The following is a 27793-nucleotide window of genomic DNA, read 5'->3' on the forward strand; positions in this document are numbered from 1 at the left end:
ACACGCGCGCACACGCTCGTAGTGAAACGCGCACCACTTTGGCATGCCATAAGAGAACTGCAGATTGAATAGGAAAATCAATTTGTGTACATTTGTATGTGAAGGCGGTCCTTATGTGATTAAGAAGATACTTGAAACACGTTCAATGATTATCCCTGTAAGAGCTCACCGGATCTCTGCTCTCAGGCATCCACACGCACGCGCACACACGGAGATGGTGGATAAAGACACCAGTGATCCAAAACACACAAACAGGTTGGCAGGCTGCCACATGCGTGTCTCAGGTCCTCAGTCTCTGGCGGCGGCGGCGGCAGCGGCAGCAGCAGGTTCCAGTGAGCAGGCAAGACGACGAGCAGACAGACAGAAATGAGCTGTGTGTTTGTAAGCAGCAGGCAGGCAGGTGGGCAGAGGGAGGCGAGCCAGGGAGGGAGAGGAGGATGATGATAAGGAGGAATACAGACTGAGCGAGAGGAGAGAAAAATATGAAGGAAAAAGGGGGGAAAAGGTGGAGGCAGGAGGCGAGAGCTAATCTTCATACACTCCAAACTAGGGCGAACCCCTGGTTCACCTGCTTGGATCGATACTCCTCCTCGCGTGCACTCTCCCGACAGGGCACATCCACAGGCGGCCGTCTTTTCCTTCTGCTTCTTCCTGTTAAAATTATCCCCTTATCGTTTTTTTTCCCTTTTTTATTTCTTCTTAAAATTCGCTTTTCTTTCAATGCTGGTAAAAACAGAGGGCTTTTCTCTAGGAAGGGGAACAAGGGTAAAAGAGGGGGAGATACAAAAACTACAATGGGCTTTGCTGAAGCTGAGCAAACAGACAGAGCCAGTAAGCGCTGCCTCAGACATATCGTGGACATACAGCTTAGACTTAGTGGACAGCTTAAAGCCGGCTGGCTCTCTTCCAGTGAGGTTTTTAAGAATGTGCTCCTCCGCATGGGATGCGAAAGAAAGCGATGGCTCGAGAAGAAATTGTGAAAGTGTCACCGCAGAGATGAAGGTTTTGGCATTATGCAGAAGACGTAAGAGTTTTGCACGCTGCCGCCCGCTCTGGATGTGTTTTAAAGATTTGCAAAAGTGCAGTTTAAAAAAAAAGATTTTGTCTTGAACTTGTTCCCGTTGCTGGTCTGTTTTCACAGCCCAGGACTTCAAGCCTCAATCGGCCCCGAGACCTCCAACAGACCCTGGGTAATCAGTTAGTAAATGGGCCCGCAATTTTATAGGACAGTCACGGTTACAGCGGCGCTTCTTTGCCAAAAAAGCAAAACAAAAACAAACCAAACAAAAAGAAAAGTCTTTGTCTTCCCACTCATGAGCCTCCAACCTTCACACACACACAGATTAATTATACTGACACTATTCTGTTAGTTCTTCCCCGTGATGAGTTTGTTGCTATTACTCCACTTCTCTTGATCACATGTTATTTTGCAACTTTACTGGACTGTAAAAGTGCGACTCTTTTCCTCGCCTTTATAGGATTGAATTTTTCATCTCTTTTCATCCCCTTTTGCCTTCATCTTATTAGCCGTTTCACTTTTGTTGATATTGACTGGCTCAATTAACTTGGCAAAGTTTCTGTGTCTATGCCTGAGCCAATTTGGGATTTTCTTTCTTGTGTGTGCACATCAATCAGTGTTGCACAGTTTAAAGGGCTCTTTTAAAATCCACGTAGGTTTGTATTGTTCAGGAAGACATATTCGATTTAATTGCATCTTAAGACAATGCGGACGATGTATTAAACTGAATTTCCTGATATCACGGGTATGTTTTTGCAGCTGGAATTCTAAAATATGACGAGGGAGCTCAAGTTTAATAAGACAAACAAATGCTTCCACGTGCCGATTCGACGTGCCAAAGTGGATGCACATCTCGGGTCTTTATTATCATCTAGTGCACATGTGCAGGGTTGTTCCTGGTAGCTTTCTGCTTGGCCAGACACGTCAGGGAGAGTACACATCTGGGCGCTGACGCTGCTGCGCACCTCTGACCTCTGAAGCCTCAAACGCATTCGCAAGCCCGCATAAGCCGACGCCGGCCTGTCAGAAACGAAACACGAGTACGGCAACCGCTGACGGGGAGTCGTGGCATCGGATCAGATGGCTGGTGCGTGCGTGCGTCTGTGTGTGTGTTCGTTTTTTCTCAGACAATGAAGCCTCACAGGGATGGCTGTCAGTCAGTGTGAGGTTTGATACGAGTTAGGTGGAGGGATGAAGGGATGGAGAATCGAAGGATAGAGACGAGCGGTTGGGGATGAAGGGATAACCAAGTTCTGACAGCTCTCCTTTTTTTTCCTTGACAGAGTTTATACCCGTGACTGCTGGTGGAGAAAATGCCTCCTTCTCCTGATAGTTACTGACCTTTTGTTACATTGTTGGTATACTTTTCATCTGACTGTATTTAAGGAAATAAAAACATCAGCTTAACTCAAGGTTTGAGTAACAAACTGCTTTATTTGTGAGTGTGTTTATTTGATTGGACGTTCTGTCCTCTTATCTGTCAAATAACACAAGTGACAATATCAGCTGCATCTGGTTTGGACCTAAATCAGATCAGTTTGGTTTGGGAAGTCCTCTTGTGAACAGGGATGGTTAGGGGAGGTTTTTAAATGGGGTTGCAGTTCCTGTTTTTGGTTCCAGTGGGGACCAAGAACATGGTGAGGTAGATCTATTATGTCAAAAGTAGTGTTGCACAAGAGTTTAAACTGGGATGGACGGCTCTATCCATGTATTGATAGCAATGCTATCAACGCGAGGCCGGGTATCAGGTGAGCAGACGCACGTAGACTGTAGCGAGAGAGTCCTTTTAGTCTTTTTTCATTATAAAAGTGCTCACTGAGGTCACTGTCTTTACAATCTGACTGCTTTTGGAAACCACAGTGTTGTCCTCAGGTGGCCATGAACAAGAAAGAGATTTACGGTGACCCACACTGGCTTCAGTGTTCGGACCTGCTAGTTATCTTTAAGATTTGATGGCTTATCAGTGGTAGCGGTGATGCAAACTACCATTGACAGCCCGATCTGGACTTCACTCTTTGAGCTGCTATAGTTGCATTTTTACTAAAGGTCGCTTATTTAAACATTCAGGATACACAGAGAAACATATGTTGGTGTTCCTACATCATCATAACAATGTTTGGTTGGGTAATGCTAAGTAGCGCCATGGCAGCTATAAAACATGGAAGTAGCTTCCAGGTTGTAAAACTTCAGCCAACACGGGAATTCCTTAAAACCTGGTTTCTATCTGAAGTCGAAAACTGGTTTTACAGAAAAACGTCTGGTCCCATAGAAGCGCACGGGGTGGTCTGACTGCAAACATGTTTCTGCTGAGTTTATGGTTTATGCAAATATTAAATTAAAAATAAGGACTGTTTTGTAAATCTTGGTCATACCATGTTTTATCTTCACTATTTTGTAAGATATAAAACCGCACGCTTACTGGCTAATGATCTGTCACCATAAATTGTTAGGGCCCCTTTATACCCGCCACGCTGTACCTGGTGAATAGCACCATACGACAAAGCTGACGTCAAATTGACGTCATGTCCACTTTCTCTAGCCGCCATTTCTGCAGGCCGTGCACCTCTCAATTTTTATAACCTCTCATGTTTTGGCCATGATGCTGAGCTGGGTTGAGTGTAAAATCGAGTCAGTTTTTCACCATTTTAATGATCTATCAGTAAAGAAACTCAGAGATTCCCAGATTATACAGAGGGAGACGTTGCAAAAAAACTGAAAAAAACTCTTTGACGACTTTTTCTCTTATATCAGCACAGATGTGGAGATACTTTCTGAGTGGCGACACCTGGCATTCTGGAGAGTACTGCAGCGGCTTTCTGCACTGTGATGCCACCCGTCCATTCTCTTCTGCTTATCCTCAGGCTACGTCCACACTAGCCCGGATAGATTTGAAAACGGTGTATACGTCTGAAAATGGTCCGCGTCCACACTATCGTTTTCAGTCGTTGTCAGAGTTGTGTGTCCACATTGAAACAGCCGAAAACGCTTACGTTCCAGTACTGCGCAAGCGTGAAACGCAAGAAGATTCGACCTGCCTCATTTCTGTCTGCCGTTTATTTACTTTCCGGCTCTTTGAAATGTTGCAGCAAAATGTCGAGGAAAAGCACCGAGTTTTTTAAATGGACTAACAATGAGGTGGAGTTGTTGCTGCGAAAACACAAAAGTACAAAGTTGCAAAAGTAAGTGAGAATTAAAGAATTTGAAGAAAAGCTATCCGATGCATGTACAAACTGATATTAATCTTTAACAGGGCTGTAACAATTGAGAGCAAACAAAACAACTGCTGTATAATTACCTCCGCTATCTTAGTTTAACTGGTCACATGACTGCATCACATGATTAAAATGTGCCATCGTTTTCGGGTTCGCTGTCCACACAGCGATGCGAAAACAGCGTTTTCACATGTATCTGCTTTGGAGAGCGTTTTCAAAACGCTGCGTTTTCCTTGACTGAAAACGCCGTCTCAGTGTGGACGGGAGGCCAAAACGGAGAGAAAAAGATGCGTTTTCAAACAAAAACGTATTAGAGTGGACATGGCCTCAGCGTAGGAGCTGGAGCCTGTCTGTCCCAGCTACCATAGGGCGAGAGGCAGGGTACTCCATACTGACACAGATACCCACAGAGATACAGACTCACATTCACATGAGTAATTTAGAATCACCAATGAACCTAACCCCAGTAACATGCGTTACTGGGGTTAGGTTCATTGGTAAGTCTGTGGGAGGAACCCTCAGGAATACACTCAGGACCTTCTTACTGTGAGGCAACAATGCTAACCACCGTCTTGCCCTTGCATTGAAATGGCGAGCATAAATGTATGTGGCTGTGTGATAACATTACCGGTGGCATGCGAACTGATCAACAGGGTGGATATACTGGGGCTTTCAACCAATGACCATGCAGTTTCACTAAGCTCATCTTGAGGCATCAGAACTGGAAACCAATAGGTGACATCACGATAGCTACGTCTACCGTTTATTAGTACATTAGCAGAAGCTAAGTCCCTCTTAGATGGAGCTAATGTTCATCAGCTAGATAGAGATTTTTGCCCATCAGAGAAAAATATCAGTTACATCTGTTTGGTAGAATTACACAGACAGGGGATGAGTTTAGCAGCATGGCAGAGAGCGAGAATAAAGAGGAAAAACAAGGTGACGGGAGGAGGTGTATTGTGTGGCAATACAAAAAGCTCCAAAAAAGGATGTAGTCTGAGGGACGGGCAGGCTTGTGTAAGAGCTGATTCTCAAATTCAAGCCCACCCACGTAGTATGATGTGACTACACACACACACACACACACACACACACACACACACACACACACACACACACACACACACACACACACACACACACACACACACACACACACACACACACACACACACACACACACACACACACACACACAAATACCCCTGAATGTTTCTGTGCATCGCTTCCACCCAATTCAACTAAATGAAACCCATCTTTGACGGGAGCACACGGCCCATGCTTTACCCCATGCTGGATTCTCGATGTGGATGCAAACACACACTTGTACACAGATGTATAGTCAGTAAGGCTGATATGAAGATAAAGATAGAATGAGAAGATTGTTTTTTTCTCCTTTCCCTGCTTCCACAATGGGTCTTATTTCACCTTTTTATTGGTCTCCTTGGTCTCTGCCTCGTGCTGCGACCTGCCTTTCCTTCTTTCGCTGCTGTTTTTTAACCCCATGGCTAACATCTCTCTCATTCTCTCAACCTACGGGAGACTTTGCCCTCTCTCTCCTGCTTTCTTTCTCTTCCGTTCTTTTTCTTTTAAACCCCAAGAGTCTTTGCTCTACCTTCCAATGTATTCGCCATTTCATCTTCCTTCACTGCTTCCTGCTCTTTTGCCTTGTGCACTTTTTACCTTCGCAGCCTTTTATGACCTTGCTTTAACCAGCCATACTTTGCAGCAGAAGGGCCACAGGGGCATTGGTGGTTCGGCTGGGTGAAGTCACAGAGACAAAAACAAGTGGGACAGAAGTAACTCAACAGAGTGGCACTTGAGACTTTAGCTTCAATACAATCCAGACAAGCTGTACTCTCAATATCTAATTACCAGTGTGTACTACAGTACAGCACCGATGAAACAAATCTCAGCTTTGAAGTTCAGGTAATGGTACTAGAGTGGATCATCTGGATGATTTATTACACTTGCCTCACCTCTCATACAGACAAGGTGAATGGACCACACTCCGAGTCCCACCCAACGTTCACCATGGATACATCCAGATGTTCGCTCGCTTGACTCTTACTGCCATCCAATTTATAGCTTGTAAATAAATAACCATTTGAAACTTTGAACTGTGACTCCCAGTTTATCTTTCCTTGAGTAACACCTAGATTTGAAACATTATCTATGCAAGTTTCTTTTAAATGCAAAGCACATACAGCTTTTTAAGGTATTTTTGTATTACGTTCCTCAAAAGCAGAGCTAAGATACGATGTGACTACCTTAAGTTTCACATTTGCAGATTTGTAAATGTGTGAATTTTGCTTCTTTTCCTTTCAGTAACTTTGATAATTTAACAGTTTGGCCTGTTGGTTGGAAAAGCAGGATTGTGCTTCTGACTTGAGCTCTAAGATCAATTTTTATACTTCTTTGTGTTTTTAAAAACTTATTTAGGCTTCCAGCAGGTAGTCCACATCGAACTCATTCAACTCCAGTGCAAACTTTTTGAATGTTCGGGCTGTCATTCGTTGCCTGACAGCTTAACCACCAATCAGAGCACATTATAACGTACTTCAGGCAAGTCCAATTAGTTACTGCTGATTTTCAGTCTAGTTCTTGTGTAATTTGGCATACCTCTCTTTTCTCCCCATTTCCCTTCCTTAAGAACCCTTTTTGACAGCCACCCCTCCACTGTGACCATTTCTGATGAGGCTTTAGTGAATTGTAGGTGGATCAACTGAACTTCCAGATGGATCTCTCAGGTCTTTGCTGGATATTTTTCTTATTTCTTAAGTACGTGACTTTCAGATATAGTTCTTTTTTTTAAGGCCTGTCATCATTTCTTTTGTCCCGCACTTTTCCAGCTGTCTCAAAGTTTTTAAGCACACCAAGCAGAGCTATGTCAAATGTTCGACTACTAATTTTGGGGGAATCGCTTTGCTGAAATTCATTGCAATTTAGTTTTATTAATGGTGCCAAACCACAACAGCACTCAACTTGCTTTACACTGTAAGGTAAAGACCCCACAATAATACAGGGAAAACCCCAACCATCCCCTATGAGCGAGCACTTGGCGACAGTGGGAGAGAAAAACTCCCTTTTAACAGGAAGAAACCTCAGACGGAGCTAGGCTCAGGGAGGGGCGGGGCCATCTGCATTGACTGGTTGGAGTGATGCATGATTGCAACATAGTAATTGTTGTGGACTTTGATGTCCGTCATAAATAATTTCTTATTGCAGTTGAGTAGACTTAACACTTTCACCCACCAGTGCAGGGCGCTATTGCTAAAAGCTACTGATCTGGTCATTAAGTCCACTCAATTCGGCTTGAAGAGATTTATTACTGTACATAACATGTCTTCAGTAAATTACACTAGGCATATCAAACATTCTATTTACATATAGACGATTTGCTCTGAAAATTGATTTAAAGCACTTCTCCACGTTCTCCTTTTTATATTAACTGTACATTTTCTCCTTAATGCTTAGTAGAGGAGGTGTAAAGTATGAAAACAATATTATTTATAAACGAGAACATTGCTCAAATAACTGTTCAGACTGTAAGATTATGTCAATTTAAGCTCTATTTTCCATAAATCTCTCCCTCTAAAACCTATCTGCTTTGCAGCCAGACATTAGACACATAAATCATAAGACTACACAAACAACAGCCATCTCGTCTAGTGTGACAGAAAAAAAGAGGGAAAATCTGTTTTTTTTTGTTGTTGTTGTTTTGTTTTACAAAAGCTTACATAGATATATACATGTGTAAATAATATACATTCATATAGAGTTTAAGTGCAGAAAACTATGAGGATGAAGACTTTTTCTCATTGGGTATCACAGTCCCAGTGACAGCCGCAGAGCCGTTTTCTCTTATCTGAGCCGCTTCTCTCCATTCTCTCTCTTTAGCATTTCCCCCCCCTCTGAATCCCATAATTTCTCTCCCGGGGTGTTAATTTGCTACGGTGAGGATCAGAGGGCCAAAGGGCTCCAAAGGAAAGTCAGAGTCCAGGGAGGGTGCAGTGAGCGTGCTTGAAAAGGATCTTGTGTGCTTGCGTTCGTGCAGTGTGTGTGCATTTTATTGTCTGCTGGGCATCTGTTGACTGAAAATCTGCAGTGATGGCTGGTCTCCTTAGAAGGGAAAAACAAACGTCGTGAAGGGTTTAAGTGTCCTCAAACAACACTTAGAGGCTCAGTTCACCTCGAAATCCCCTTCCATAGACCGAGCTAGCTACACAACTAGAGGAATGGGCAATGGGAGCTTCACATGTACAAAAACTGGTTTCTGTGTGTACAATAGAGATTATTTATAATATTAAAATGATCTTTTATGTTAATGATACCGGTGACAACTAAGTGAACTGTAGTTAGCATCTTTTTGCCCACACTTACAACGCACAGGTAGGAGCGAGTGAAGATCCTAGACATTGACCAAAATAGCACCTTGATAAATGTTGCTCATGTTTGGGATGAAGCTTTTAGTTTTTAGGTTATTTTGCTTTTTAGCAAGCGCTGCACGCTGTTGATGCTGTAGGGGAGTGGTAGGAAGGCACTGAGGCGCTGAGGAGCGAGCATAAACAAGCATCAGAGCACTCTACTGAAGGTAACGAGTTCGAGTATATCTTATTTTTTGAACTTTGTTAACGATATGTTACAATCCAAATTTTCCTAATAAAAGAAAAAACATGTCAGTTCCTTTAGAATTCAACATATAGTGGATCTAAACCTTCTGGGCTGATGATTCGATGATTTGATGCACTCTCCATCCAAATGCCTGAATCTGCACCGTCAGCACACGCAACGATAGAGCCCAAAGCAGGCTCACCCCATCCCTCCTCTTGAATATTGGATGAGGCTGATGCATGCTTCCAGCCTCGCAGCCGGTACAGCAGGTCAGAGTACCAGATGTGGCATGAACGATGCTGAGACTGATCCGTGTTTCTGTAAATGCTGTTCACTTTGCTCGTGAGCACGAACTGCGGCTCAGGAACAGGATGAGTCAAGGTTTCTGGCAGCGGCTGGGGAAGCAATCGTTCACCCGTTCCCCTCCTCCCTTGCCCTTTCCCTCCCTTCCTGGGAGCTCGGGCTGGCAGCAGTCACAAGTCAAAAGGACAAGTGGAGGGAACCTTAATTTTGGCTGCAGCCCCCGCAGACGTTCGGACCAGTGGTTATCTCTTCTGGATTTACTGCCTCTATGTTACATTTATGAGCCGGGACAGTTGTGTTTGCTGAGATTTTCACTGATAAGCCCAAGGAATATCAAAAAACTCATACTCCCAATTCTCCAGTGCATAGCTGCATCTAAGTTTCTCTCTTTTGCGCTTACTTGTTCTGTCTCCTTCTCCCTCGCTATCTCTCTCCCCCTCCTAAAATACCAATCTCAGACTCCAGAAATAAAATCGGAAGAGGAATCTGCTGAAGGGCACTCTTCGCAGAGAGCGATTAAGACATTTCTGGCACATTCTCCTGTATCCCGCGTTTCCGGTTTGAGAGGTGAGGCAGAGTAATCTCATGCTGCATTGGCTCTACAAGACAAACCAGGCTGAATAATTACACAGAGCAGGACAACAATCAACAAAGTCCTGACATAAAAAAAAAGGACCCAGCAAAGCACACAATTGTCTTTCCAAACTGCTGACAGCCTCCCAGTCGCCATCACCTTTGCTTAATGGTTAGCATTGAGGCTGTGCATCCACACAGAAAGATGACAAATAAATTCAATTATTCCACCAAAAAGAACTGCTGTCAGCAGTGATGAGGAAGCACCGGAGGGGGATCAGCGATGCAGAGTGGTTTATCAGACCCGAGCCAAAAGCAGTAGGTGGCAGACTTCAGAAGAAAGTTATCTGATGATCTTTTATGCTCTCTTTACAAGCTGTGAGTGTTGTTCTCCTTTCTTTGCAGTGGTGGCACGCTACGACTACTCTCCAAGGATCTCCTGGCTGGCGGAGGTGTGAACGAGTAGATGAATGTCACGCCTACGGGCCTTTAGGACCTCGCAGAACAGCCTGCTTTTATTGTCTCTAAACTGTGGATGCAAGCCACACTATTTGTGCTTGCTGATCTAATAAAATCCACCCATTTTAGACCGCCACCACTAGCGCAGCATTTTCTCTGGCTCGCCTTATGTCGCAGGAATGTAGAAACGGTCAGTAACAATTTGCTGTGAGCATTTTCTTACTTTAAAAGTATGTAATCTATAATTAAAACCTCCTTTTTTCTGGCATTAAGGACGACAAAAAAAGCTAAACCTGTGACACACTCAAAGTCGTAAATGTGTCTGCAGTTGCACTTTTCTAGCTTTAGATACATGAACGCTTGATTACAGATGATGAAGTGGACAGAGGGAAAGGCTGGCTGAGAGTGCAGCTACTGTTTAAGGATTCCCTCCCACAGTGTATGCATTTAAAGTTTTAACAATGTGAGTGTGTGCTCGCGCGTGTGTGTGCGAGTGAGCAAAGACAGAGAAACAGTATGAGGCGAGCTGGACCCCTGCGTCTCCTAGTCATTACAGCTCATTTGTCTGAGTGCTATTCCACTTGGCTGGGTTGAGTTAACAGTTTGCCCTGGCGCTCTCCACCCTCCTCTGAGCCGAGCACAGTGACACATGTGGAGAGAGGGAAATGGGAGCATAATGTATGAGTTTGTCTGGGTGCACGCACATTCGCACACAGCATGCACACAAAAGAAAACTTTGCTTGCTGCTTAATAGCAGGCAAACACAAACTGTATATGGATGTCAACACTCCTCAAAGCCAGAGTGCAACTCATACGACTTAAGGCAAAAATGTTTGAGGGTAAAATTTGCAGCACCAGCGGCTGTTTAATCCCCTCCCGATCCCCTGCAAAGTCTAATGACAGCTAATCAGATGCACATCCACAGTCTAATTAACCAATTAGCAGCTAATGGATTCACATACACTACACAAAATGCCACCGATTCATTACGAGACACCCATAGTTTTCACTTTACCCAAGACTTTTCGGGCCAAATGTGAAAGACAGAAGGCAGTTAACGCAAAATGCACAGATGCAGTAGCAAACCGAGGTAAATTAGGGGTGACAAGAGGAAAAAATAACATTTAAATCAATGGTGCACATTATGTTTAAAAAAACAGCAAAAAAAAAAGATGCAAAATAGCTATCGGTGCACACACATTCACGCAGTAACCGAGCGTATTAACACATCTAATTTTAAAACTGCATTTGTATTTGAAGATCGCAGAGAGCCCGTTTCGATGCCGAACACATTTTTTGGCTCCTTAATTAGCATCCAATGAAATTAAAGTTAGGAGAACTTGTTTATTATAAGATACACGAATATCTCAGCTGAAGAATAGCCTTCATATCACGGTTGTGATTCGGGTTTCATGACTTTCGTCTCCAGAGGAAAAAAATGAGCTTTGCCCTAACGTCGTCCAGTATCGTTACAAACAGATTTATCTCATTTTATTTTTCCCCATCAACACAGTATTATTTACTCTGCAAAGAGCAAAACAATACGTGACATGCCAGGGCTTGTCAGAGTGACTGATTAACAATCAATAAAAACCGAGCAATTAAGTCCAAAAAAAAAAAAAAAAAAAAAAAAAAAGCAAGAGAAGGAGAGAAATTACAACACTGCAGCACAGCAGGACTCTACATAAAGAAAAACCTGGCAAAAACAAGACAATTAAGGGATGTGTGAAAACCATCTGGCTGCTTCTGTTTAGCCACAATAGAAATAACTTTTTTTTTTTTTTTAGAGCTTGCAGCTAATGGAGCAAGTACTCATTAAAATGTCTCACTTTCTGTTAAACTTAAAAAAAAGTTCCTGCTATTCCATCTTATAAGCACACTGCAGCGTGTATCTTCATAGGCCATTAATATTCTTATTAGCGGTTAGCTTACACTTGTCATGATTTATGAGCTTAATTCAGCAAAAACGTGGAACAAATGCAATTTCACAAGCACATTTAGTATCTTTAAAAAAAAGAAAAGAAACCATATCTAAAGCGTATACATCTATATTAAGAAAGTAGCTAATATTTGGTGTTGTTTACTTATGTACAGTTAGGAATGGGAGTTTGTACTTCTACCCTCTGGTGCCTTTTAGTATGTTTAAAAAACTGGCAAGTTTTTATGGGCTGTAAAGTCACATTTCTTTTACTTCATTAAATTCTTACTGCTCTCTCATCAAGATTGTTTCCAGTGGCATTCGGCAACTGATTCCAGTAAGAAACTCTCTCAGAAAAGCCACTTTCTGCCACTTGTTCAGTAAAGCTGGTACATTTAACAGCTCAAACAGTATAAACACACCAGGACTCTCAGAAAACAGCTAAAAGGAGAGAGAATAGTGGATGCACACTGATGATATGGACAAAAACAAAATCATTAATGCTAATGTTGCTCCGTGTGCAGAACAGCTACTGCTGACCAACATGGTACTTTACACAGTTACTAGCTCTTTATCCTGTGAAAGCCTACTAGGAGTAACCCTTTAAGCTCTTTTCTGAACAGAGTGGTTTCTGTCATGTCTCAGGCCTGGACATAGAATAAAATGACTGGATGTGCACCAGAAGTTAGTGAGGGCTGTCTCTACCTGTGCAGCTACCTTTGGAAAACCCCCAACCCTATTCGAATGGTCGTCAAACAACGTCTTTATTGATATAAAATAAGGTGTCAGTATAAAGGTGACCTCTGACCTTGAGCTTGAGGTTGAACCAGTCGGGTGTTAACTTGGGTGTCCACGCAGCCCGCCCACCGACCCATCCAGCAGGGGTGGCACAGGAGGAATCAAGGGTACTGAACCAATCGCAGTAGTTTCAGGTTACGTCGACCTGACGCTTAGCTACACTTCCAGGGGGGTGAGCGTTACGACACAGCTACGGAGTAAATGACACACTCTAGCATAAATCCCCACTAAGTCTTAATGACATCCTTAGAGACCGTACAGCTTGTCACATATGTGATGCTACTGATGTGCATGTTGGACAATCATTTAAATTCTAGAAACTGTCTCTTGTCTGATCAGATATTTTATTGTCTGTTTGAAGAAAAGTTCAAACACGTTAAATCTTGAAAACTTCAAACCTCGATCTTAATTCATTCAATAGTTTATATATACAAGCTGAACTGGGCGGTCCCTGCCTTTTGCACAACATCAGCTGGGATAACCCACCCTTACCTTTCACTCTGACCTGAGGTTAAGGTGTTCAGAAAATAAGATGTCAGAGAATTGTATCTGTTACCTACCAGCCAAACAGATACCTTGTCTTTAACAAAGCCTAAACATAGGGAGCCTGGCTCCATCAGAAGCTCGCTAATTAAGTCCCTGTGTCCCATTTGTTGCATCCTTGAAAAAAACAAAAAAAACAAAAACAAAACAACAATAACAAAATTTTCCTAGAACGCAAAACTAATTGGTTCGCCAACCAATTTGGGTTTTTTATTCAGTTTTTTTCCCCCCATGAAATTAAATATATACGACTTGTCTTATTCCTTTTTTTTCTCCTCACAAATATTAAATAGTCAGCCTTAATGATCCATTATTCGTTGGGCTCAGCTAACAAATGGCCAAGGAACACCGGCACCGTGAGCGCAACTCTTATTATTTAAGTCTCAATGTGAAAGGATGTTAATTAAAAATCTGTCCCGCAAGAATAACTTTAAAAAAATTCAAGGCTGGAAAAAGTGCAATTCGACTCAAATTTATCTCGAGTGTAAAGAAATGGAGGTGTCCGCACACGCGCACACTGTAACACACCCACGTATGCACGCAACTCACAAGTTCACAGATTGACTGCGCTCAGCAAGAAGTGCTTCACGGATGGCAGTTTTCCTTTCTTTTTCCGCATGACAGACTTATCAACCGAGCTCAGGTGGTGCCCCATCTGCTTGTGCACATTTAAAATATACACACACACACACACACACACACACTCGCTTACTGCTTACACAAGAAGACGCATGCTCAAGGAATAAACTCAATCAAATGTCTGCCCTTCAAATTTCATTTCTGATCCCCCTCTCTCCCCCTCTGTGACCACACTGTGACCTCTCCTCCTGTTCTTCCTTATCACTGGTTCGCCTACACGCGACTGATACAGAACAACCTCAAACTCTCCTTCGAGTCTTCATCATTTTATCTTTCTTGCCGTCTCCTCGTCTGCGGTGAAATCCCAGTGACGATGTGCCCCGCTGCGCAGAACCCACCTTGCCCAGCGGAGCAGATGGTTGAGCATCGGAAGCGGGGCAGGCGAACAAGCGCGTTTGGCATCAAGTGCACGCTTAAGCATCGTAAAATATGTTAAAATGATGCAAAAAGCATTTACTAGCCCAAACAAGAAAAGGTGCATTCAGTGCATTAGAACGCAGGCTTCTTGGCAGTGACGCCCTGATTAAATGCATGCCTCAGACAGTCAGTCATAATAAGTGTTTTAGCTTCACAGGAGTTCAAAACTTGATCGGAAAAACTTACATATATTTCTCATTCATTGAGCCATTGGGGTATAATGCATCATGAATGTATTCATCCCGGCAGCATTTATGCATTTATATAATTCTGTAGTACAGAGCCACAAGCAACTGGGAATCAATACACACTTCAGCCTGCATAATGGGGGATGTAGAAGGCATAAGATATGCACATACCAAACACTATAAAATGCGCCTTGACAGAAAATGCTTCAAGAAAGTGCCGAGAACAAAGAGAAACTAGCGGCTCGAGGATGAGTAATGGGATGAAGGTGAGCATATGTAACGCCACAAATGTCTTCTCTCAAGAAACGGATAATTCTTCTCGTGCTGCTGGATTACAGGCAATTAAAGACGCAAAAAAATAAAATATTGACCTAACGCTGTCCTCCTCGTGTTTGTTCACTGGCGAGCAAAAATGCAACGGCCGGACAGCAGAGTCTGTAAACTGACCTGCATAAAGTGCCATTTGTTAGGCAATTATCTTTATTCTACCAAGCAGAAATGACTTGTGCTGAACGGTAAGGTGTGCTGGTGCGAAACTCATAATGCCACGCAGACGCTATAATTAGGTAAAGCTGTACAGGGTGAAGAACGGGATCCTGGCCGAGCTACGGGGAAAAAAATCTGAAGGCCAAAAGCAATTTGCAGGCGCCCTCCAATTTTCTGGAATTATTCTTTGATTTTAACGATGTAAACAAACACGGTCTTCAAATGACTTGGACTTGGGTTGCAGTAGAAAGAGCAAATGATTGGCCAGTTCCAAGAATCTCAAAGCAAGAAATCCTACTGTGCCTAGCTGCTGTTAAGAAAGTTGTTTATGTGCTACGTTTGCTTTAATAAAAGTTTATAGCATCTTGCAGAATCCTTGGAAAGCCACTACAGCTGGCCGTGTTTAACTTTTCAAGGTTACCTCAATCAGACTCGATGCAGAAGCTGTTTGAGCGACTGCTGAAAGTAAAACGTGTCGTGACTTTTGGATACGTGACCCGTTGCCCACATGTACGTTCGAGCATTTACAGTAGCTGTGTGCAAAACATTACCGAGTTCTAAATCACCGCCTTTGAGTTGTGGGCTAAAAAAAATCAATCCAGTGCACTGGCGAGCCCGCGTCTCGTGTGGAGCCCTGACCTCTCGGTCACCTTGCTGCAGTAAAATATGAATCGAGGATATGCGTGAGCGTGTGGGTGCCCAGATGCCGGCAGCGCCGACGAGTGTGTTCCGGGTCAGTTATGTGGGAGGCAGATCACGTGACCGCTACCGAGACCAGGGCACAAATGATGGACGTCAGTTTATCTGTGCTTTATGTGTGCGCACGTACCAGCAGAAAGTCTCGGGCGGGTCCTCGGCGTCTGCATCTCTTGCCGTGCGTGAGGCAGCATGTGGTAACGCTTGGCTTCGTTCACCAGATCGCGACATGCCTCTGAAGATTTGATCAGCTCCTCGTTGTCCACTACGTTCAGCAGATAGGACGGGTGGATGAAGGGAAGACGCACCACCGCTAACAGCTCTGACAAATGCTGATAAGAGACACATAAAGGGAGGGAAAGGAACAGAGAGTCATTACATGTTCCAGGTTGCAGTTAGTGAGTGCTGCTTAAATAACCTGAAAGAGATCTAAATAAAGAAACAGAGTGGGTTGTCCACCAATTAGAAGGCCGGCGGTTTGATCCCAGTCTCCTCGATGACCGCGTGTGGAAATATCCTTAAGCAAGAGTTTCCCCTGATAGATCCATCAGAGTGTGAGTGTGTGAATGTTAGATATAGAAAATAAGCCCCTATATGAGACTGTTGAATAATAAATGGCAAAGTAAAGGGAAAATCAGCCAACACGTGGACAACACGTGTTACAGCAGTGCTATATTTTACATACAAGAAAAATGATCCCTGTTAACTGGATGAAGCCTAACCCTCTTACTTAGATTTGTACAAAAAACGGCCGCCATCCTACAACTTGGATTACTTATATTTACAAAAAGATGGACACCTGGTACTCTACCTCAATTTAAATGGCTTTTGTTTAAATGAAATGAAGCCAACATTCAAGGTTTGGCTTTTAGGTTTTGGGTTTTTTCCCCTTTTTTTTGGTTTGTTGGGTTTTTTAAAAAATGTAAAATTGCCTGTAAGTGTGTTATTGTTAATAAAGTTCCAATTTACCGAACACTAACAGTGTTTGAATTACTTTAGTTGAAGTGATCAAAGAACAGTGTTTTTGCTGTAACATTTGAGTGTCTTGCTGGGAAAAGAAACCATCGTGTTTGATAAAAGCCGGGACTGTTAGCGTGAGGAAACCTGGCAGTAGCAAGACCATTAGCTCAGTTACTGTCAGTGTCAAAACTTCAAAGCTGCAGTGAAACCCTGCACGCATTTTCTAAAATTTCTACACTCATATTGGACAAAAATGCTAAAATGTGTAGAGAAAAATGAGAAAATGCCTGACTGAGTCCTCACAGATTGAAGTGACTGAATTTCCCCAGTAATTTCCCAAAAAAGCAACTAAAAGGAACTCTGGAGACTTGTTTTGAACCGCGTCACTAAAAGTTTACAGTAAGATCCGAGCCTCATCTCACTTTCGTACGCGCATTCGGCTACGATGAGACAGCTGACACTGTCGGCGGGGGGTGGTGGTGGGGTGGGAATCTTAATTCCACCCTCAGCGCTTCTGATTCCCACTCCCCACCACCCCCATCTCCAAATAAAATCTTTCATGAGACAACTAATGCTCTTTTGCAGCTAAATTAAGACCCAGTTCTGGCTAATCACAGCCCATTCAAGCCAAGATGCTGCAGTGCCACCAGCAAGATTTTTTAAAAATTTTTTGTAACATGAAAATGGCCCCATTAATTTCCCGCGGTGCCGAGCTGGTTAATGACAATTAGGCTTTGAAGGTAAAGGGGGGGGGGGGGATCTTTTTACTATAGCAACTTTAGCATATTTGTGTTCGTTTCATCTCTGGGCGTGCATGCATTTATGCTTATACTGTATAGGTGTTCAGCTCAGAGGTAGGACAGGCTGTTGCCATAGCAACCTTGTCTATAGCTCTGGCTGCTGAGTGAATTTTTTTTTTTTGCCTCCCCTCCAGTCTGTGTGTACATGTGTACGTGTGTCCCCCCTCACACCTCACCGCCGACCCCACGGGAGCCTCGTCTACGCTGACAGTAAAAAGCTGTAAACAAGCTCGGACGGAGCGACAGAGAGTTGGGTGGAGGCTGACCCCATTGACCCTTTGGCTCAGAGCGGCGCACACGAGCCACGCGGGGAGGGCGACAGAACAACGGGCTCAGAGAAGCATCATTCAGCCGAGTATAAATAATAAGCAGACACTGCCTAAGCACATCTCTCTTTCTCTCTCTCCCCTCCACCTGAGGCCTTTTAAGTCTGGCATGTGTCCCATCTGCTCTCCAGCGATGTCCTGAGCTCATCTGACCAGAAAGAAGTAAATAAGACGTCAGACTGCGGGACAAAAAGACGGAGAGACAAGCGCGAGAGGAAGTAGATAGGGCATGGGAAGTGGGGGTGGGAAGACAAGTGATGACACAACAGGAGGAAAAGAGGATGCACGGCAGAAAAGGATAAAAGTACGTCGAACGATCTGAAGAAAGACAAGGTGGGAGAGACGAAGTGATGGTTTTATGGCAGTCAGAGAAATCTGCTGATGACATTTCCTCTCTGTGAGCACGCTCGGAGCAAAACACTGTCCTCCGTTTGGGACTGTCTGTTTCCCTCATCTATGAATTTCCACTGTGCAGTTTATCAAACAAACAGCTCAGTTCCTACATAAACACTTGCAATCGCTCCCAGCACCTCAGCTCAAACACAGAGAAGGTGAAGTCAGAGCAAGCTCCTTAGCATTCTGCAATATTCTTAAGGGAAGACTTCTTTACTCAAGAGAAGCTACTACTTCCAATTAAAGTGCCCCCATAGTGGGGAGATTTGCCCCAGTAGTTACTGAGTCATGTCACACTCAAATGGAGGACTTAAGCTTCAGGCTTACTGCTATGGACTTCCATTACAAGGTACTTTACTCCAAGTCTGCTTCAACCTACACCTCTTAGGACATCCTATCAAGTTATTAATACCTGTAATCGGATGTGGCGAAATGTTAAAAAGGACATATTTAATAGTAATTTTTCTTTAAGATAAATATCTTCAAAAACACAACAGTCTGAGGAAGGAAATATTGAATTTTGTTGTGTTTAAAATTCATGGCTCATGAAATCTTGCACGGAAATCTGCAGGTTATCAGAAATAGGTCCTCTACTGACTCTTCTGGCCCTCAGAACTAAATTAAAGCTGTATATGGGGCAGTTTCAGCCAGGTGGTGCCCTTAAGGGCACTACAGAAATAAATGTGCTCGAATGCCTGTGCGCACATCTGGAAGTCTTGCTCTTATTTGGAACGGCAGGTGGACTGGCTCGCAGTCCGACATCACACAGCTCAGTTGAGCTGGAAACTAAAAATGCCTGCGACCAGGAGTGGGAAGGTTACTTTTGAAATATAAGAGCCATTTAATTACCACATCAAAGCAATGGAACGTCTTGCACCTAATTAAAATTTCCTAAAAAAAATTATTTAAATTGAGTCATAATGAAGCAAAGACCTCAGGGTCTAGATAGTTCCTCACATCTAATATCCAGCATTTCGATGGTGACAGCTGATAAACAAGCTTTACTCTTTACTGTAATATTAGAGCCACTTTCCAATTTTATGAGGAAAATATTGGTTAATTTCCAGCACCGAAGGCGATCTTGTCTGGGGAAATGGCCACCCACCTCGGCCTGCAACGATCTGATTGGCAGATAAACTGTTCTTAACCTTTTAGTGTATACAGAAATAAACAGAGCCTGTCTAGACCTGCGCCTAATCTTAATGCTGCTGCATTCATGTAAGCAGAAAAACCATACAATCTAAGTAATCGTCAACATTTTGATTAGTAACTGTAATTTAATTCTGCTTTTTTCAATAACTCATGATGCGAGTAAAACTACATTTAACTTATAATATAATTGTGCGTGCATGCCTTTAACCGTCTTCCTAGCCAGCAGTTAAAGAGTTCAAGGCGTGATGGACATCTGTGTTAGAGGTTCACACACACGCTGCAGAACCACTCCCATTTCAGTGCTCAGTCTCTCGCACATGCACACACGCACACACGCACACACACACACACACACACCTTTCTTTTACTCACGTCTCCTTAAACAAACATGAAAAAAAAGAGCAAAACCATCCTACTGTACCATCTGCAAATCATAGCTACCTATAAAGCCACATCTGTTGTAGCCTCTCTTCCCTTGCCAAATATCTTTTAATGACAGTCAAACTACCTCAAAGAGAGCATCTGGTCTCTGCAAAAAAGGTTAGGACAGACACTGTTTCCATATACAGGTAAAAATCTGCCTGAAACCAAGCTCGTACATGTGCACAGACACACACATGCACGTGTAAATACAGCCAGAGACAGATGGGTGCATTCAGGAGTGGATCCCCCACGACTGCGCTGATTTCATCCTGTGCTGTTTGTGGTCAAAGTTGCTGGATTCTGTTCGGAGTGTTCTGTCCAAAAGTTGACTGGCTGGTAAATCTTGTTAAGGAGATTAAGACAATGTATAGTCTCTGAGGCTGAACTCTGATTAAATAAACCAGCCGCTGACTCGATTGCACTGTAAACAGTGTGGGATATCCCCTATGTGTGTGTGTGTGTGGGAAAGAGTGCCTAGCAGCTTTTCTCTACCTTAATTCAGCTTCCTTTCCGCCATCCCTCTCCCTCTGTCCGTCTATTTCTAAAAAAGAATTACTCTCCATCTCTAATTCTAACTAACTCCCTATCTCTCCCACTTCTTCATCACTTTCTGCCTCTCTCGCTCTCCACCTCCATTCCCGGCTCGTCGCTCTTCCTCCCACACACGCATATATCGGCATGGAAATGAAGTAGAGTTGCACACTTGGTGCTAATATTCAAATCCAAAGTGTCAGACCCTATGAAAAAAAGAGAAGAAAAAAGTCGTGCTTCATGCCAGCTATTGAAACTAGTCAAGCAGAAATTATTGCAGATACTGTTTACTCAGGCTGCTGTTTGTCTTCTAAAACAAATGAGCTTCACATTTGTGGTTTTGAAAGGAATTTCTCAACAGCAGCTTGATGGATTACTATGAAATCGGGCACAGAGATTTTTCTTTGCCTGTGTGTGAATTAATCTGCCGCAGCATCATGGCCAAAAAATAAATAAAATAAAAAAATGGACCGATACCAGCTTGGTGATTAAATTACCTGCAAAAGCAAACAAAAACTAGCCACAGTCCAGTCAGTCTCAGTCATATGTTTGCTTAATGCTTACTAGCAAACGTTGATTACAGTAAAACCACTATCCCTGTTTAACATGAACATTTCAGCATTATGAACACATGAACGCATGCTGAATGAAAAAGGGGAAAATGGGAGACTGTGTATAAAAAATGGCTGTAATTTCTAAACAGGTGATGCAAAATTTTTTACAGTTTTTGTCAATTAAAACTGAGAGTCTGCAGTTCATTTACATGCTGACTACCTGATTACTGGCTGTGTACAGAGGTGAAACTACAAAAGTTGTGTGTTTATCCAACAAATTACAGACCTACTGTGGATTCAGCAAATACAGGTACCAAAATATAAATAAACCAAATCCTGACCAGTGTTGGGAAGTTGACTCCACTACAGATCACAGAATACATGCCCCAACATGTATTTTGTAACGTATTCTATTATTCAATGAGAGTAACTTATTCTGAATACTTTGGATTACTTAATATATTGTCATGCTTTTTACAACTACATGAATGTACTATTGCTGTGTGATTTATTACTCTTACTGACGGCTACTCGCCATACCAATACCAACTAGATGTTTAAATCTTAATATAAATGAGTAGCAGTAGGTGGACATTAGGTAAGGCTGCACTTTCTGCAGCGATCTCCTATAGAAAACTATTCTGCGCATATATAAAACAGGTCCACAGCTCCGAACCGTAGTAAAGGGACCTCTGGCTAATACGTCGGGTTCATGTCGGGTTCGTAGCCAAAAACTAGCTTTACTTTGTTGTCTGGGTCAACTTTGCTAGCAAGAGGCAGAGAGAGGCGTTGAAAGGCTGCTCCAACGGAGCTTATTGTTTCGGAGGAAAACACGAACACAGTGTACAGTCGAGTCTTAACAGCTTACTTACAGCTGGGCTACACTGCCCATGAGGCTACACTCTTTAGGGCAATGCCTGTCACACTCTGCCTTCATATTAAATAATTTTTTGGATAATAATTTTAAAAAATATGTCTTCACATCATTATGCGGGCCGCAAGTAGAGGTGACATGGGCCGCGAGATTGAGACGCAGGCATTAGAGCCTCTTAATGCGTGTTTTGTTTGGGTTTCCACCGGCATGGAATTACCGAAAATAGAGAGGTAACTGTAACGGAATACAGTTACTCATATTTTGTATTTTAAATACGTAACGCCGGTGCATTTATTCCGTTACTCCCCAACACTGATCCTGACCCAAACGTCTCAGGAAAAAGCAACACCGAATAGACCAGGCAACATTTTTTCAGTCTTTTGTCGTCCAATTTTAGTGAGCCTATCTTAGCGGACACGGGTGGTACCCGGTGTGGTCTTCTGCTGCTGAAGCCCATCTGCTTCAAGGCTTGACATGTTGTGTGTTCAGAGATGCTCTTCTGCACACCTTGGTTGTGAGAAGTTATGGTTTGAGTAACTGTTGCTTTCCTAAAAGCTCAAAGCTGTCTTCCATGTCAGGGTTGAGGGGGATAGTTCCAGCACGTCAACCTTCAAAGTCACTTAAACCAGCTTTCTCCCCACTGTGATTCTCAATTTGCACTAACAAGCAGCTAACAAAGTTCCGAAGCCTCCACTTCAGCATCACGTCCCTCCTCATCTCGTCTCTTTTGAGACCAGTTGTCACGAGTGAGAGGAGGATATGACTGAGGCTACGTCCACACTAATGTGTTTTCGTTTGAAAACGCATCGTTTTCTCTCCGTTTTGACCTCCCGTCCACACTGAGACGGCGCTTTCCTCAAGGAAAAAGCGTTTTGAAAACGCTCTCGAAAACGCATACATTTCAAAACGCAGCTGTCCTGTCGCTGTGTGGACAAACGAAAACGCAGACTTTCTAAAACGATGATGTATTTTAGTCATGTGATGCAGTCATGTGACCAAATAAACAAAGATAGCGGAGTGTATTATACAGCAGTTGTTTTGATTGCTCTCAATTTTGACAGCCCTAAAAAAGATGAATATCAGTTTGTACATGCTCCAGATAGCTTTTCTTCAAACTCTTTAATTCTCACTCGCTTTTGCGCATGCTCAGGACTGGAACGTAAGCGTTTTCATCCGTTTCAGTGTGGACACACGACTCTGTGAAAACGACTGAAAACAATAGTGTGGACGCCGAGCGTTTTCAGATGAAAACGCCGTTTTCAAATCTATCCGGGCTAGTGTGGACGTAGCCTGAGAAACCAATGACACTGAAGGCAGTCACAAGTCAAATATACCCCGCTGCTCTACTTTAAATGTAAACATTAGCTTAAAGCAAAGACTTAAAAACAAACATCTGAGTCCACAAAGTCATTAGAAAAGTGTTTACTGACGACACACATGGTTGCTTTTTCCCAGATTTCTTTTTGCAACCATACCAGCTGCTCCCTTTATGAATAATCCAAATTTACAGGAATTCTTTCATGGCTGCGCACCTAGATGTTGGAGTCATCTTTTTCACACCACGGAAACATGAAAAACACATTTTCACTGTGCAAATTCATAATTAAGTTGAACTTAACTCTTCCAATGGAGAACATTTTTCATGTGCATTAGGTTTACTTGGATGAATCAAAGCTCATCCAAAGGTAAGCAAGTCAAAGATTTGGTATTTAAACTCCTTGGGCTTTAACTTTTAAGACTTTGGAATCATGCATGAGTGAAGAGTACATACATTAATGAGTATATTAATTTGTCTATGCGTGTGCATGCGTGCGACATGAACTGCGAGGTAAATGAGAATCCTCACGACACTCAGACCAACGGATGACGTCCTCTCAGCAGATGAGGAAAGGCGCCATGTATCCGGCTCCATTTCTCTCCATCTTCAACAAGCTCTCAAGCAATCAGTCTCTCATGCACAGGCACACGCAGAGCGAATGCGGGCGCCTTCGCTCCAGACGAATGGTGTGACCTGTCATTTTCATCTTCTCGCTTACTCATCCAAGCAATCCTTGTGCACTTTTAAACAGAGATGGCATCTAATGGATGCAAATTATACCCACTACAGTGCCAACTGCAAGACATCAAGCCTACTGCGCATGATCTTTACAGATTTCTAAGGAGTTTGATGTTTTTATTAGTTTTTTCTTAAACGTGGAACATATGGAAAGAATCCACAGGAGACTGAGGACATATGGAGGTACTGCTTTTAGCTTGTCTGCCCACTCTCACTTTTTTTCCTCCCTGTTCCATTCTCACTGGACGAGCTGCATTTACGAGGAGCTTGTATTCATATCCACTTAGATTCTGATACGCAGCCCTGACAACACCTTCTGACTTCATCTCTCTAATGGACTCAATCTCACGATGACCCGGTACGCAACAGCACACCGGGTCAGTGTCAGTAGAGACACATGCCCCGCAGCCTCGTCAGGCTGCATCTACTGCCGAAACACTGCTGCACAGCCCACTTCAAAAACTTCTCTTTCTCTTCACACATGCACACACACACATTTGGGCAGGTGGACGGAGGAGGTTGAGCCTCGTGAAAGGCAGGGATAATGTGTCTAACAGGGAGCCTCTCAGATCTGTCAGTGCCGGCAGAGAAGCAGCCGGGAGGCCGCCAGCCGCTAACAAAGATGACAAATGTCCACTGAGCATTTCCCATTCCACTACTGTCAGTGAGGACTAACGCTTCTTACTGTGCATGTGTGTGTGTGTGTGTAAAATGACTGAGTGCCACAGAGGCATCAAATAAATGACACAGGAGCGGTCCTATCTATTTCCTCTGCTTTACTGTGAAAAATGGACGACTCAACACTTAAAACACAACCCTGCATTAAAAATTAAACAAACACACACACAAGCTTACTGACTTATACAGGGAGTGCAGAATTATTAGGCAAATGAGTATTTTGTCCACATCATCCTCTTCATGCATGTTGTCTTACTCCAAGCTGTATAGGCTCGAAAGCCTACTACCAATTAAGCATATTAGGTGATGTGCATCTCTGTAATGAGAAGGGGTGTGGTCTAATGACATCAACACCCTATATCAGGTGTGCATAATTATTAGGCAACTTCCTTTCCTTTGGCAAAATGGGTCAAAAGAAGGACTTGACAGGCTCAGAAAAGTCAAAAATAGTGAGATATCTTGCAGAGGGATGCAGCAGTCTTAAAATTGCAAAGCTTCTGAAGCGTGATCATCGAACAATCAAGCGTTCATTCAAAATAGTCAACAGGGTCGCAAGAAGCGTGTGGAAAACCAAGGCGCAAAATAACTGCCCATGAACTGAGAAAAGTCAAGCGTGCAGCTGCCAAGATGCCACTTGCCACCAGTTTGGCCATATTTCAGAGCTGCAACATCACTGGAGTGCCCAAAAGCACAAGGTGTGCAATACTCAGAGACATGGCCAAGGTAAGAAAGGCTGAAAGACGACCACCACTGAACAAGACACACAAGCTGAAACGTCAAGACTGGGCCAAGAAATATCTCAAGACTGATTTTTCTAAGGTTTTATGGACTGATGAAATGAGAGTGAGTCTTGATGGGCCAGATGGATGGGCCCGTGGCTGGATTGGTAAAGGCAGAGAGCTCCAGTCCGACTCAGACGCCAGCAAGGTGGAGGTGGAGTACTGGTTTGGGCTGGTATCATCAAAGATGAGCTTGTGGGGCCTTTTCGGGTTGAGGATGGAGTCAAGCTCAACTCCCAGTCCTACTGCCAGTTTCTGGAAGACACCTTCTTCAAGCAGTGGTACAGGAAGAAGTCTGCATCCTTCAAGAAAAACATGATTTTCATGCAGGACAATGCTCCATCACACGCCGTCCAAGTACTCCACAGCGTGGCTGGCAAGAAAGGGTATAAAAGAAGAAAAACTAATGACATGGCCTCCTTGTTCACCTGATCTGAACCCCATTGAGAACCTGTGGTCCATCATCAAATGTGAGATTTACAAGGAGGGAAAACAGTACACCTCTCTGAACAGTGTCTGGGAGGCTGTGGTTGCTGCTGCACGCAATGTTGATGGTGAACAGATCAAAACACTGACAGAATCCATGGATGGCAGGCTTTTGAGTGTCCTTGCAAAGAAAGGTGGCTATATTGGTCGCTGATTTGTTTTTGTTTTGTTTTTGAATGTCAGAAATGTATATTTGTGAATGTGGAGATGTTATATTTGTTTCACTGGTAAAAATAAATAATTGAAATGGGTATATATTTGTTTTTTGTTAAGTTGCCTAATAATTATGCACAGTAATAGTCACCTGCACACACAGATATCCCCCTAAAATAGCTAAAACTAGAAACAAACTAAAACTACTTCCAAAACATTCAGCTTTGATATTAATGAGTTTTTGGGTTCATTGAGAACATGGTTGTTGTTCAATAATAAAATTATTCCTCAAAAATACAACTTGCCTAATAATTCTGCACTCCCTGTAAGTGTGTGTTCAATAGCACAAGAACTAAATGTTTGCCCTCACAGCCTTAACAAAACCCACTCAGTTGAAACAAACATGGCTCTGCACCCCTGTGTGTGTGTGTGTGTGTGTGTGTGTGTGTGTGTGTGTGTGTGTGTGTGTGTGTGTGTGTGTGTGTGTGTGTGTGTGTGTGTGTGTGTGTGTGTGTGAGCAGGTTTAAATACATGCATGGCCTTTTTTTTCCTTTGGTAACACATTATGAGCTAGTAAAATATGCTCTCGCAAATGGCACTTCATTTGGATTCAAGTGATGCTTTGCTGAGCGTGTTTGTGTGCTCTTTTGCCTGCACGACTGTGTGTGCATATCAGCCAGAAGGAGGGACTGGGGGGTGGGGGTGGGGGGGATAGAGAGAGGCGTAAAGGACGACAGACGCTCGATGCTGCCCTGAGCAGCTACTGACAGGTGCAATGCGTTGTCCTCTGAGGCCTGTTTCAGCATGAATTCATTCAAAGAAAAACATTTTTTAAAAGCTTTTTTCTGCTGATTTCATTAGAAACATATTTGGAGGAACGGCTGCCTTCTTCACATTAACATAAAACTTTTTGGCTTACTTTTCGACAAACTGAATTCTCTTTGACATCGAGTGGATTCCAGTAATTACAGCGTTTCCCTTAAATAACACAGAAGATAGCAGAGGTTTGAGAACGGTGAAAATGGCGTCCTGTGAGCGTATATTCTCATTTGTTTTCCACGAATCACGCGTCATGCAGCTGTCGTGTGTTCATGAGCGCGCCCGGAGGAGATCAGATGCTGTAACTTTGTTCTGGGCATGCAGCCGCGGTGGTTGAGTGGTTGAGTGGCTGCGGTTCAAAGTGGCTGCACACATCAGGACCGAGCGCGCTCTGGGACGACTAAGGGCACCGATGAGAACGGAGGTCTGGGGGGCACTGGCTTGCATCTGATCCCGTCCGCTCTGGAAGTTGCATGCACGCGCTTCTCGCTCGTGTGAGTTTTTGAGTACGAAAATGGGGATGTGAACGATGACATCGGCAGCGTCTGGCGCGAGCCCCTGAGTGCGTTTGTGTGCCACGAAGACAAAGTGGAGAGAAGAGCGGAGGAAAGTGGCCAACCTTGTCTGCCGCATCAATCTCCATTGCCCGGCTCGGCCTCTTCAAAGTGCACATAAGTCACAGATCCCGCTGCCAGTGGACTCTACAACAGTTTCACTTTCCTCTTCAAGGACGACTGCTGTGACATAAAGCGCCTCTTATCGGAAAAAACAAAACAAAAAAAAACAACAAATTAACCGTTCCCCGAGGAGCTCGAGAAGATGAAAAGTTTCTAATTTGAACTCGGAGCCTAAAAGAAGAGAAGTACTAAATTAAAAGTGATGCTTGCGCCGATAGGGTCATTTGGAGTTCTGAAGGTAAATGATTCGTAAAACTGTGAAGGAAAC

The 27793-nt window shown here is 43.4% G+C and overlaps 1 protein-coding gene across 6 annotated transcripts in view; it reads right to left on the minus strand.

Annotated features, from left to right (window-relative positions):
- The window catches only part of LOC116332312 (kelch-like protein 29), a 255737-nt gene that overhangs the window by 52555 nt on the left and 175389 nt on the right, over window positions 1-27793 (minus strand). For all 6 annotated transcript variants that reach the window (XM_039599416.1, XM_039599414.1, XM_031755229.2 and 3 more), the window contains one exon: window positions 15998-16196. In XM_039599416.1, the coding sequence (XP_039455350.1) occupies window positions 15998-16196 (199 nt within the window). The remainder of the gene's footprint in view (window positions 1-15997; window positions 16197-27793) is intronic.

This window comes from Oreochromis aureus, linkage group 15 (assembly GCF_013358895.1).
Source record: "Oreochromis aureus strain Israel breed Guangdong linkage group 15, ZZ_aureus, whole genome shotgun sequence".
In the NCBI taxonomy this organism is placed as follows: Eukaryota; Metazoa; Chordata; class Actinopteri; order Cichliformes; family Cichlidae; genus Oreochromis; species Oreochromis aureus.